At 41.0% G+C, this 14,504-nt stretch overlaps 1 protein-coding gene and 1 non-coding gene across 3 annotated transcripts; one reads left to right on the forward strand and one right to left on the reverse strand.

Annotated features, from left to right (window-relative positions):
* Nucleotides 1–1,262: 1,262 nt before the first annotated feature.
* LOC104588195 (ras-related protein RIC1) lies at nt 1,263–11,530 on the reverse strand. Of its 2 annotated transcripts, XR_016079450.1 has the most exons (9): nt 11,213–11,530; nt 9,426–9,498; nt 3,001–3,048; nt 2,877–2,924; nt 2,715–2,786; nt 2,471–2,626; nt 2,146–2,249; nt 1,686–1,837; nt 1,263–1,474 (listed from the first exon to the last, which is right to left on the reverse strand). XR_016079450.1 is itself a non-coding variant. In XM_010246034.3 (8 exons), the coding sequence occupies exons 1-8, from the start codon at nt 11,224–11,226 to the stop codon at nt 1,738–1,740; spliced, it is 615 nt and encodes a 204-aa protein (XP_010244336.1). In that variant the 5' UTR covers nt 11,227–11,530; the 3' UTR covers nt 1,263–1,737. The 2 variants fall into 2 exon arrangements, 1 of the variants encoding a protein (XP_010244336.1); XM_010246034.3 differs by having other exon boundaries at nt 1,263–1,837.
* A 2,331-nt stretch (nt 11,531–13,861) lies between these two features.
* TRNAQ-UUG (transfer RNA glutamine (anticodon UUG)) lies at nt 13,862–13,933 on the forward strand. The gene has a single exon. It is a non-coding gene; the product is annotated as a tRNA-Gln (tRNA).
* The last annotated feature ends 571 nt before the right edge of the window (nt 13,934–14,504 follow it).

Raw genomic sequence — 14,504 nt, forward strand, 5'->3', positions numbered from 1 at the left:
TTATTCATGGGAGATGTTCCCCATGCATGGTGAGATGTGTATGTGAAATTGGTGTAAGGAGCCCTGAGTGAGGAGCAGATCCCAATCCTGATCAGGTCGCATGCATCTCTACCAAAAATTAACTTTAGTTGAGGGTTTGGCATCATATTGAGAAAAAAACCTTGGGCTTCGTTTGAATTAGCTTTTGCCTTTAAGCTTTGGGCTTGTGGGAAGGTAAAGATTTAAGACTTATTTTCCTATTTTAACAAAAACAAATTAAAAAAAAAAAGTGTTGAGCCAAGTATTTGGTAAGACTTGAGAGTTGATTTTACGAAATAACAATTTAAAGCTAGAACACTTATATAAGCCCCAAAGCACAAAACCTGAAATTGGGGCTTTGTGCTTTTAGGCTATCCAAACGCAATTTACTAAACATTTTAAATATGTTTTTTGAACTGTTCTTGATGAGTTCAAATCAGCCCCCCACAACGTCTACACAGCACATCCTCGCCATGTATTAGGAACATCTTCCAATGGTGACATCATCATTTCTAATATTATCATCAGGAGATATTCCCAATACACAGCTGAGATGATGACATCATCATTTCTGGTATTATTATCGGGAGATGTTCTAATACACAATGAAGATGATGATGTCATCATTTCTGATATTATCATCAAGAAATATTCTCAATACAAGATGGAGATGTACTGTGGGACATTGTGGGGGGTTTATTCGGTCTTATCTTTGATCCGAACAGTCAGACCTTTCGGCAAGTCAGTGACCCATTGACTTGGACAGTTAAACCTTCGACCCATTTGACCTAGACAATGAATTTTAGCCTTTTACTTTAATGAAATTTTAACCTTTTAAAATTATAATGAACTATCTAGGCTGTGTTTAGCAGTGCAAATGATTTGAGTGTAAATGCTGACCTATTTTTGTTTCAAATTTTAGCTTATTTTGTTTGATTACAGTACAAATCAAGTAAATTAAGACATAAAACAGAATAAAGTAAAATCCAAAACAAAATTAAACCAGAATTTGCATTTTTTACACTTGCACTCCCATGCATTTGTATTAGTGTAAATAAATTTACACTGCAACCAAACACAGCCATAAAACATTGGTTTTATAAATTACAAAAACTGGGGTGTCTTGTCCGTTTTGGTTTCTATTGTAAAAGAAAAGATTTTTTTTTCCATAAAAAAGGGTAAAAGAATACAACTCATCTAATTTGTGTTTTCTGATTCTGGTGGAAGTGGAGATGCGGTATGGAAGAGGAACACTTGAGGCTCTTCAAAGTGGCTAGTATAATGATCATACGTTACACCAGTTTACCAATCTTCACATCTCTTGGTAAATTATAAATGTCAGAAAAATATAGCACATAAAAGACCACTTGACAGAACCATATGATATGGCCTACAAAGCAACCAGATTGCTACAGCCTATATTGGGGCAACGAACTTCTGCTATATCCATCCAATTCTGCACACAAATTCCAGAAATGAAACTTTGAATCCAAACGTACAAGGTACAAAAAGAAAAGACGAGGAATACAAGGGGCATGCCCCCAACACTTCATTCATTCCACGAACACATGTCGTTGGCCTTTTCTTCTATACACATATCAGGATGAGTGGTTCACTAGGCACTGGTCACTGGATATGGTGATCTGCGGGCTTGCAACTTCTTATACCTTTTGCGTCAGAAGCACATTGCCAGATCCGCTCCAGAGAAGGAAAGCTAAATCAAGATGAGCAACAGTTGCTCTTCTGAGCGACTGGCTGCCCTCGCATTTGTACTGTAGCAGCAGGTCTGTTGGCATTCATTGCTGGTTGACTTGCCATCCTATACCAATGAATAAACGTGTAACTCAGGATAGTTGAGTAACAATATTAGAATATGAAGCTATGTGCTCTCTTAATATCATTCCAAGTGGTATGACCTCAGTATCAAGCAACTTATAAGTAATAGCACGACCAGTCAATCTAAGTGAAACTTTTAGCTAGAACAAGTCCTATTGATTACTATCCCATCCAATAAAAGAGAAGGCAAAAATGTTCACATTCACTATATGCGATACTGAATTCCATATAATCACCCAGAAAATGAGAGGAATACTTGGAAGTAAAAAATAGAAATTGATAAGAACTTACCGGTTCTTTATCTCTGCAGCCATGGTCATAAATGCTTGTTCAACATTCGTGGCATTTTTGGCACTTGTTTCCAGGAATGGGATGCCGATCTCATCTGCAAATGCCTTTAGACACAACAAAATGAAAAGCATGGATTAGATCCTTATTGAGTGCAAAGAATACTTATATACAAAGTGGATTATGTCTGGCACCCAGCCACTCCTCATGCTACAAAAATAACCACCCCATCATTTTTTTTTATTACAATGTGTTTAGTTCTTCTCTGTTTGCAGTTCCCCAAAATATCAGTATTCTATTCACCCCTTGTCTAGCAACACTATATTACCTTGGCAGTTTCATAGGAAACCACTTTTTTAGCAGTCAAATCACATTTGTTTCCAACTAAAAGTTTGTTCACATTTTCGCTGGCATATTGATCAATCTCATTCAACCACTGCTTAACATTGTTGAAGCTTTCTTGGTCGGTAACATCATAGACAATCTGGCAAACAAGGGCAAAGCATGCTCTTTAATACTTATTGATCAAGAGAAGGTGAAAAGCTACCCCAGTAAAAAGCACATTAACTTACAATTATGCCATGTGCACCACGGTAATAGCTGCTTGTAATTGTTCGGAAACGCTCTTGGCCAGCTGTATCCCACTAATAAGCCAGAAGAAATGGAGACATCAAGGGACGAAGCTCGGTGCATCACTTAAAGAGTTCGGAAACAAACACTAGTTGGATACTTACAATCTGGAGTTTTATAGTCTTTCCATCCTGCTCCACTGTGCGTATTTTCTAAAGAAAGAAAATCTTAAGATTATAACAGAAATAATATGGAAATTAAAATTTTGAAAGATGTCATTATACTTACAAAATCAACGCCAATGGTACTGATATAACTATCTACATACGAATCATCCTGCACATGATATACAAAGTTATCAGCAGCTTCAAAATTTAATCTATGTTAACAACCAAGAAACAAATATATCCAATCAAACACTAAGGAAATCATACACATAAACAAATAGATCCACCCAATACACAAAATCCAGGCCAAACAGGCAACAACAAACAAAAAAGATCTTACCATGCAACCCAAGACCCCATACACCAGGACCAGTACTATATTAAAAGAACTCAAGAGACCTTTTCAGCTCAAAAACCAATGGACCTCAAATGAATATGAGCACTGGCGCATGGGCTCTCCTAAGTAAATGAAGTGACCATGTTGGACACATGCCAAACTCCAACACTCCATGGATTCCTAATGGAGACATCATCATAACATTTTCTTTGGTCTACTTGATTATTTGATATTTGACATAAATGAATAGCATAATATACACAATGGATGCCGTTTTTTATCTAGAAACCATTATTAACAAAGATATTATCATAGATCTTTTTTATAGGTTTATGACATCAGAATTCAAAAAAAAAAGGTGGACTATTTCAATAGTTTATACTTTCCATAGACGTATCCTTGAGCCCTAGTTTTTTCTTCTTGTTGAGTCAGACTTCTGGACATGCATTGGATTCTGATTCATGTCCATGTCCATGCAACAGTGCACAAAAGGACCACAAAACCCAGTGGGACCAATAGCATGTGTTATGGATGCATTCGTGGGAAAGACTTACCGCCGCCGGCAGCAGCAATAAGGAGGGGCCCACACGACAGCTCATCAGGGGTCCACACTTATCTTGCCACGACAGCTCTCCTTGCCAACTCGCCACCTGCTTACCTTATCCCCTATCCCATCTATCCTTATCTTCTGTTCTTAATAGGAGTTTTGTTACCATTAGAAGTAGGAGTTTGATTTAAAGTTGGATTATCCTAGCCTAGTCGAATACAATAAGGACTTACCTCTTGTAATCTCCTATTTAAGGAGCTGAGAATTGGAATAAAGTCATTCAGTTTCCAGTTAAGAGAAGAGTGAGGAGAGTTCGGGTGGTCTCTTGGACAAATCACCCATTAGGTTGCCACAATAGGGTCTGCACGCAAGGGTAGGCACAAGGGGAAGCAAGAGGTTCTCCCCGTGGACCGACCCGTGACGAGATCCTACGCCCGGGCCCATAACATTCTGGTATCAGAGCCTACCGTCATGGGGGAACAGGAGCCGCTGTCATCCAGGGTCCACGAACTGGAACATAGGCTTGCAGAGACCAGCATGGAGGTTCGTGAAATCAAGGATGATGTCCGGGAACTGCGACGCCTGCTAGAAGCGTTCCTCTCCAACAAAGAAAGAAGTTCTGAGGGAACCACCACCACCAACAGTCGCCGTTCGGACTGGGCAGAGACGTCCAGCGAACAGCAGATCGCTGCGCCGACAGCCGCAGTTATTCCCAAGTATAGCCGGCTGGAATTTCCGTCTTACAACGGCACCGAAAACCTGTTAGGATGGTTGTATCGCTGCGAACAGTTCTTCCGTAATCAGCGCACTGATGACAAAGACAAGGTCAGTCTGGCCGCCTTCCACCTATCGGAAGAGGCACCGCTCTGGTTCTACCGTCTGGAGCAGGAAGAACCCGAGCTCAGTTGGGGGCAATTTAAATCCTATTGCCTCCTCCGGTTTGGACCCCCATTGACAAGCAACCCGCTGGACGAGTTAATCAACCTCAAGCAAACTGGAACAGTGGCAGAATACCAACGTCAGTTCCAAACCCTCCTCGCCAGAGCAACCTCAGTTCGAGCAGACCAGCAAGTCGATATGTTTACAGTAGGGTTAGTAGAACCCCTACGAGTGGACGTAGAGATGCAACACCCTCCTAACCTGGTCACAGCAATGAACCTCGCCCGCGCCTTCGAACGGAAGATGCAGCTCTCCCACGGAAACCTCAGTATAGGTCGGCCGACAACGACCTGGGCACCTTCGAAGACAGCAGGAGTGTCTCATTCTTCGACTGCCAGCAGGGAACAGTGGCCCCCTGCCGGTAACCCTTCCAGATCGGCATCAAGTATAGGGAGTAGCAGGACAACACCCCCCATTAGACGGCTGTCCCGAGCCGAGATGGCAGAACGGCGCGCAAGAGGGCAGTGCTTCAATTGCGACGATCTATACTCCTCTGGGCACAGGTGCAAGAAACTATTCTGTCTGCTAGTAGATGAACCCGAAGGAGACGAGGATGAACCTGCAGCATCTGAACCAGAGATCTCCCTCCATGCCATCACAGGGATCAAAACATCACAAACCATGCAACTAAGGGCACTGGTAGCAGGGCAACCAGTTCGCATTCTCGTAGACTCCGGAAGCACCCACAACTTCGTCAGTGAACAGGCTGCCTGTCAGTTAGCGTTACCGATGGAAATCAGGCTGCAGTTACAGGTAGCCGTGGCCAACGGGGAAAGAGTTCACAGCCCCGGTATCTGCAAGGACATCGAGATTCAAGTCGGATCAGAATTCTTCCATGCTGATTTATTCGTACTCTCCTTGGAAGAATTCAACATCGTCCTAGGAGTCAAGTGACTAATCACTCTAGGGCCCATCCTATGGGATTTCAGTGCCCTGACAATGACTTTCCACCTGGATGGGAAACCGGTTACATGGCAGGGAACCAGAATAAGAACAAAAACACAACTACTACACTCCAAGGTGAGAACTCGCGCGCAACAGATATGGAGAGGCTCCTCACGGATTTCTCTATAGTATTCAAAGAACCCAAGGGGCTCCCACCTTCTAGAGCCTGCGATCATCGGATCCCTTTGATAGCCGGATCGGATCCCGTCGTCGTCTGACCCTATCGCTACCCACACCGACAGAAGGATGAAATAGAAAGACAGTGCGCGGACATGTTATAGCAGGGGATCATCCATCCGAGCCGCTCCCCCTTCTCATCTCCGGTTTTGTTAGTACCCAAGCAAGATGGGACTTGGAGATTTTGTGTGGACTACAGAGAACTTAACAGCCGGACAGTCAAGGATAAATTTCCTATTCCCATCTAGATGAGCTATTGGACGAGCTCCATGGCGCACAGTACTTCTCAAAATTAGACCTCCGGTCGGGTTACTTCCAGGTCCGAATGACTCCTGAAGATGTAGAGAAAACGGCCTTCAGAACACACCAAGGCCATTTTGAATTCTTGGTTATGCCATTCGGCCTCAGCAACGCTCCCTCCATGTTCCAGGCCCTGATGAACGAGGTGTTCCACTCCCACCTCCGCAAATTCGTCTTGGTATTCTTTGACGACATCCTAGTCTATAGCAAGTCGTGGGTGGAACACATGCAGCATCTACGGGTCGTTCTTGAACTCCTGCAGCAACACCAACTCGTCCTTAAGCGATCCAAATGCTCCCTTGGGGAACGTCGGGTCCTTTACTTAGGACATGTGATCAACGGGCAAGGGGTCACTATGGATGACTCCAAGATTCAGGCGATCAAAGAATGGCCCAGACCACAATCCGCCAAGGCTCTCCGCGGGTTCCAAGGGCTGACAGGTTACTACCGCAAGTTCGTACAAAATTATGGACTTTTGGCGGCCCCACTAACCAATCTGCTCAAGAAAAATGCCTTCCACTGGGATAGTACAACTGAGGAGGCCTTTGTAAATTTAAGAGAAGTCCTCTCCTCCACGCCGGTTCTACAGTTACCAAACTTTGACCTCGAGTTTACAGTAGAATGCGATGCATTCGGCACCGGCATCGGCGCCATACTACAGCAGCAAGGGCATCCGGTAGACTTCTTCAGCCGCAAACTGGCCGACCGCCACCTTAAGTTACCCGCCTATGAACGTGAACTGATTGGGCTGGCAAAGGCAGTGCAGCACTGGAGGCCGTACCTATGGGGAAGGTCCTTCGTGGTCAAGACGGACCACTACAGCCTCAAATATTTGTTGGAACAACGGCTTACCACCTCGCCACAACAGCATTGGGTCAGCAAACTTCTTGGCTTCGATTTTCGGGTGGACTACAAGGCGAGAACCTTGAACCGTGCCGCAGATGCCTTGTCTCGCCGAGAGGAAGACAATATGCTCCTCCCTGCGATCTCACAGCCCTGAGCCACCCTACTGGAGGACATTCAGAACTTACTGCCACAATCACCAGAGTGGAACGATCTTGTCTAGTGAATACAAGCCGGAACGACCAACCCAAACTGGTCCATGCACGACGGGTTGGCACTATACAAGGGACGGATTTATCTCCCAACCGACTGTCTCTTAATCCCCTCCGTCATCTCCAGCATACACAACTCTACGCATGAGGGTGTACAGAAGACTTTGCACCGCATCCACGCTGATTTCCACTGGCAGGGCATGAAGGCTGCGGTGCGGGACTTCATTCAGAACTGCACTATGTGCCAACAACAAAAGTGGGAAAACTTGCACCCAGTTGGCCTTCTCCAACCACTTTCACTTCCAACTCAGATCTGGGCAGATATTTCCATGGACTTCATCGAGGGCCTACCCAAGGTTGGCGAAAAGTCGGTCTTATTTGTGTTAGTGAACCGTTTTTCCAAATATGCTCATTTCCTTCCCTTATTCCACCCTTACAACGTGGTTTCAGTGGCCCACACCTTCTTCACCCACATCTTCCGATTGCATGGGCTACCCGAATCCATCGTAAGTGACAGAGACCCGACCGTTACTAGCACCTATTCCGACTGTGGGGAACAGCCTTGGCCTTCTCCTTCGCCTACCATCCGCAGACTGACGGCCAAACGGAGGTGGTAAACCAAACAATAGAGATGTACCTCCGCTGTTTTGTGGGAGACCAGCCTCGGCACTGGGTGGAGTACCTTCCGTGGGCCGAATACTGTTACAACACGTCTTATCACTCCTCTCTTGGCATGACTCCCTTCCGGGTCATTTATGGTCGGGACCCTCCCCGTCTATTGTCTTACGAACCCGGTTCAACACGATTGGAAGAAGTTGATCGCAGCCTACAAGATCGCGACACCCTCCTGGCCGAAGTCTCCCAACGCTTATAGCAGGCTCAGGCACGCATGAAGAACGCCTGCGATCGGCGCCACCGAGAGTTAACCTTCGAGCCAGGATAGTTCGTTTGGCTGAAGCTCCACCCCTATCGGTAGCTCTCCCTCAGACGCAGAGCCTTCCCTAAACTGGCCCCCAAGTTCTACGGGCCCTTCAAGATCTTGCGACAGATCGAGAAGGTCGCATATCAGCTCGAGCTACCAGAACACAGCAGACTACATGATACCTTCCACGTGTCCTTCCTGAAGCCTTTTACAGGACTCCTCCTGATCAAGTACCTTCCCTACCCCCCTTGAAGGACAACAGACCCATTCTCCAACCTCGGGCACTTGTCCGGTCTCGCGTCAATCGGGGTACCTTAAAAGTCCTCGTGGAGTGGGACAGACTACCATCAGCTGAGGCCACCTGGATTCCCTGGGTTGATCTTCACAACGCCTATCCAGATCTCGAGCTTGGGGACAAGCTCGTTGCCCAGGAGGGGTGTGATGTTATGGATGCATTCGTGGGAAAGACTTATCGCCGCCGACAGCAGCAATAAGGAGGGGCCCACACAACAGCTCATCAGGGGTCCACACTTATCTTGCCACGACAGCTCTCCTTGCCAACTTGCCACCTGCTTACCTTATCCCTTATCCCATCTATCCTTATCTTATCTTTTGTTCTTAGTAGGAGTTTTGTTACCATTAGAAGTAGGAGTTTGATTTAAGGAGCTGAGAATTGGAATAAAGTCATTCAGTTTCCAGTTAAGAGAAGAGTGAGGAGAGTTCGGGTGGTCTCTTGGACAAATCACCCATTCGGTTGCCACAATAGGGTCTGCACGCAAGGGAAGGCGCAAGGGGAAGCAAGAGGTTCTCCCCGTGGACCGACCCGTGACGAGATCCTACGCCCGGGCCCATAACAGCATGGCTCTGCCGCCGAGATTCCCCAATGAGAACAACAAAACCAGAAAACAAAAGAACTTCCTTTCAATCCTATTTACCAACTTTCTTTCAATCCCAGACAATTTCACAAATGACTGAAGATCAATTATAATGTTATTGTTTTTGTATATCATTGTGAAAATAATAATGATACTTTTTTATTAATACTTGATACAGTATTTCTTGTACAGCAGAGGGTGTCTTGCCCTCCCTTTTCAGTCCCATACCATTAATACAATACTTTTTGCCAGCTTATCAAAAAAAAAAACACTTTGCCTCATTTCTTTTCGCTTTCTTCCAATATTGCTGACCAGCCTCCCTCCCCCATCCTTTGTGTGTGTATATGAGAGAGAAACAAGGGGTGGGGGTACCACAGGAAAGGGTCCCTTCTGATGGTTTTGCAAGGAAAAGGGTAAGCAAATTAGCAAAAGGATGAATGAAGCCTTACCGCAAACTGCAATAGAAGGCATGACTTGCCAACACCAGAATCTCCAATAAGCAGAAGCTTGAAAAGATAGTCACTGCAAAACATCCTTTCATAAGAACTTCCTTCTATACTTGAATTTACACCCAGGATAGACATTAGAAACAAATTTGAGGTACAACTACAATATTACATATATAACCATGCACATACTGACCAAAAAAAGATAGAAATTAAAATGATTTTGTCAAGAAGCACTGGCAAGAGACTCTGTGGAACTACTATTTAGTAGCTTCAACAAAGTTCAGACTAACAATACCAATGGAACAGTCATGGACCAGATGAACTACTCGAAATCAACAGATCAAATATTGAGATGATGGAGATCAGGAAAGGACATGATGGAGCTCCATACAATCAACAGAGTGGATCCATTTGAGAGGCATTGATTTGAGATGCGAATCAGTTGATTAAAGATGAAATCTGCATATCAGACTTTTGTGGATATAGATCTAAACTGGGTTGTAAAAGATCTGCAATCTTACCAGACTGGTGGCTGCCACTTTCAACATCTCAATTTTTTTTTTTTTTTTGTTTATAGCTCTTTTGTTTTCTTTTTACCTTATTAGTACGGTGGCAGGTCATCAAACTAGGTTTCCTATCTTTTAGCTCATAAAAAGGGCGTATTGGACCCTCTTGTGTTGTTTGCCAGCATCCAGAAGAAAAAAAATCACACCACAATTTAAAGGAGATTTAGTTAAATAGGAATAGCTAAAATAATCTCTCACGAGTGCAACCATTATCTTTGGAATATTCTGGCAAGCACAATATTTGTAAAAGATCAAAATTATCCATTTTTCCTCCCCAAATGTATCCTATGGCCCCCAGCAATTCCAAAGATAATGTTTTATCAGTTCTACATAAAAATTCTTTATTGTCTACATCAGGCTTTACAAGTATCCTTTCCTAGAAATATTTTACAGTCCATTTTGCATAATATCTCCTTCAGCAATTTAAGCAAGCATTTGCAAGATGATAGAGATTAAGCAGGCAACATCAATTGGGGTAGTTGTGAAAACAATGAAGGATAACAAACATGAAGGTATTGATATCTTGTGCTTCGTTGTACAGTATATAAAAAATATAGGAAAAAGTTCTCAATAGATCATATCCCATAACTTAATTGCCAAGGAACTTGCATCCACATATATGCCACGAGATGCAACTATGAAAGCTACCCAAACACCGTTGATAACCTATCAATGCTTTGAGGTTTTTCAAACTAATGACTTAGGTTTTTCAGGCTAATGGCCTTTTCCCAAAATCTATCAGATTAGGGAAGAGAGAACATTTCTTTTGAGAAATTGTGTTAACTTCTTTTCTTTCACCATATTGAATTTCAATCAGAAGTTTCACGTTTACTTTCTACGTCCAAAAATTTCATTTGGTGTTCAAACCAAAACTTTAAGTTTTACCAATAATAAGCTCCCCACTTCCTATAAATTATCACCAAAGATATTTCACCTCAGCTATCAAATCCAAATAAAAATCTAAAAATTTCCAAAACCATTTCTCCAACTGGATATACTACGAAGAAATCTACAAAACTTTCAACCACTAGATCCATATCCACGGAAGGAGATTACAAAAGAACAATATCCTTTAATCAGGTTAGATAAAATCAAAAAGAAAAAAATGAAAAATCCATAACTAAAGAAAGTAGTGCAAAACCAACACATGTACACAAATTATCAACCGATACCAGAAAACTTAAAAGAATAAATACAACCTAAAAAAAATCAGAAGCTTACTATTCGGGATTCATGGCTGAAATTTGTGAAAGATAACAGATATAACTGAACTTCAACTGATCGATCGAGCCTCCGTAGCCCTAGTTTTCGTTGGTAGAAAAACAGAATAAAAATCTACGATATTGGAGAACGGAACCAGGACGAAGGGATCCAGAGAGCTACATATAAACCATATTGGGAGAGGAATGAGGATTAGAGGAAAAGAGGTCTTGTTGAAAGTGAATGCTTCGTCACTAGAACACGAAAATTTCGTTTGTCAGCATTTTTATTCTCCGTTATCTGAATTCACATCTACGCCCCACAGCATATCCCAACCGTGTATTGGTATCATCACTCACTGACAAATTTGTAAGATATTTCCAATGCACGCTGAGATGTGCGTAGTGCGTTTGTGGAACGCAGATGTAATCTCCCGTTATCTTTCTCTCTTTTTTTTTTTTTCTCTTCTTTTTTTTTCCAGGCGGATGCTCGCTACGTCACGCTCACTGTCCGTCACGAACCTCGCAACTCATTAAAAAAGCAGGATATGGCACCACGTGGCCGCGTGTAATTGCAAAAAAGCTGTATACGTGTTGTCTTTTTGTGATCTTGAGGATCTTGCTTGTGACTCTAGCACTGCTTTTTTTCGTTGTCATATTTAACTCAATTTTGCCTTAGAAAAATAAAAAAACACGGAATTATTGTTGAGTATGTCCCTGAAAAACGCGTTTCCAGGAGATTTCCCATGACGTGATGGGATTTATTAACCAAGGAAAGAACCTCTCTACAGAAGATGCGAAGAGTACACGTAACTACGGTTGCATGGCTCATGGGAATTCTTTCTTCGTATGGTTTCCACATTGTCTATGTTTCGTTTCTACGGTTGCATTTTTTATTCCTTTTTCATGGTTTTAAAAGGTTTAAGTTTGCTTACGCCTTGAACGTTACATTTTTGCCATATGGCCTAAATCTCATAACTTCGATCAGAGGTTTAAACCTTTATGAGAAAGAGACGTAACCTCAAGCCTCTAAGCATGAGGCATACAAAATTTTTGAGCCTCAAAATTTTATAACAATTGAGTTATTTAATACTAAAAAAAAGAGATCGTTCATATATATATAAGTCTAAAACATATTGGAAGCATACTTTGATGATTATAGGCCTAATAAAAAAGATTAGAATGAAATTTAAGAGTAAATAGAGTTTTTAATTTCTCTTGTGGTTTTAAAAAGAGTTCAATGTAACAAGGGCCATAAAACCATTATCATTCCCTCCTCATTCTTGGCCAAATCAAGATAAGTTTTTTTCTTATTATTCTACGCATTTGGATGACTAGAACTAGAAGTTTAGCATCCCAAGTTTGTTATTTTTTTTTTATTTTCTCCACAAGATACCTAATTTTTGCCTCCACATTCTCTTTTTGATGTTTTTTCCCTTTTTTATTGTTTTTTCGTAGATTAAACCAATTAGGCTGGTTTCTTTGATAATTTTTTTTTTTTTTTTATAATTTAGAACATATGACATGACTGGTTATTTGAATAATTTGAGAAATTAGATTTTGAAACTTGGAATATAAAAGATCTATTTTTGTTAGTGGGTAAGTTATTAATTTTTTAAATGCTAAAAGTCTATAATTTGTTACTTATGGAGTACTTCTATTTTATGGAATGCTTGTATATTCTATTAATCTATCATAGTTTATCATATGCTCTTTTTATTAGTTGTAAACTTTATTTATATACGACCTTATTGAACTATTACGCCTAAGGATGAGCATAGGTTGATCTTGGTTCAGTTCCAATGCAAAACCTGGAACCTACCTTCTAGGGGTCAATTTCAGGTTTTGAAACCAAAGCCTACTCTTTCATTATCAATTATGGCTTTGGTGATTTCAAAGTTGGCTCTAAGGTCTACCCCATGGAACCTATTCTTTCTTTACCTAAAAAGAAAAAGCCTTTAAAAAAATCTATATCATTTAAAACCAAATTAGATAACTATATATGTTATTGAGTTTAATATTATATTATATGTTAAGTTATTTTTAATATTTTTCTTGAAATAATATTTTTCAACATTGAAAATTATAAATATGACATAATACATAATCACGGATTGAATCATTGATAATGTTAATATCAAAAATATATTATTGATTAGAAATCACTATCATGAAATGTTTAAGCTTGATTTTCAATAACAATAATAAAAATATAATTCAAATTTATCCTTATAATATAAGTTTTATAAATATTAGTTTTTACATTATTTATTGTATGCATTAAAATAATAAATTGAGAAAAATTATCAATTCAATTAAATGGCTTAATGGTCAAGTGAGACCATGGTCTTTGGGTTCAAATTTTTACATCCTCAAAGTATATTAAGGCAAGGTTGTGCTTTTAACCTTCTAAACTTGTTCCATATAACATTGTTAAATTGTAAATAGAGATGATAATGGCCAGGCCGGGAACCAGATAGGGATGGATCCATATTTGATCCAAAATCACCGAATCGAATTCGAATTTGAATTGAGACAATTCAATACTATTTTCATCCCTATTTGTTCTAATGTATATCAGTATATGCATATTATTTCTATGTGCTTGAAGTTCGTGCTCTTTTTAATTTTAAATAAGGATTTCCCAAGTAGGCAGGCAGCTGGTGGCCAAGATTCCATGGTCTAGTGGTCAGGACATTGGACTTTGAATCCAATAGCCCGAGTTCGACTCTCGGTGGGATCTTTCGTTTGAAACTCTCTTTTTCAATCCCTCACTGGAACTGGAAGAGTGGAAGGTTCCCCTTTTTGGTTTTCTACTAGATTAGAATCATACGCAAAAGTCCTCGCTATTGCCACGTGGAGTGGTGCCATACATTACCATCCTACGTAAGCCCTCATGACGTTGACTATGTGAACAGTGCCACTTTTGACTAAGTATCCAATTCCAGGTTTTCTATTTCCGGATCCATTGAACAAACCATGGAATTGGGCAATTAGATTTGGAGAATTACTTCTTCAACCAAAATTAATTTTAGGGTAAATTGCTGCAAGCCTGCAATCTCTCCTGAAGTTTGATAATTGCGATCACCTCTCTTGAAGTTTCTAACATGGCTGCAAGTAGACCCCTTTATTAAAAGCTTTTAAAAAGAGGCATAAAATGTTCAAAATGCCTATATAGTTACTTTTAACCAAAATGTTTATTTTCTAATTCTCTTCACAGGAATCCTTAGCCCAAGCCCTTTCAATTTTTTTTTTTCTGAAATTGATTTATTTTTCAAATTTGCCTTTCATGTCAATTATTCAAACATAAAATT

This window comes from Nelumbo nucifera, chromosome 8 (genome assembly GCF_055504915.1).
Source record: "Nelumbo nucifera cultivar China Antique chromosome 8, China Antique-T2T, whole genome shotgun sequence".
In the NCBI taxonomy this organism is placed as follows: Eukaryota; Viridiplantae; Streptophyta; class Magnoliopsida; order Proteales; family Nelumbonaceae; genus Nelumbo; species Nelumbo nucifera.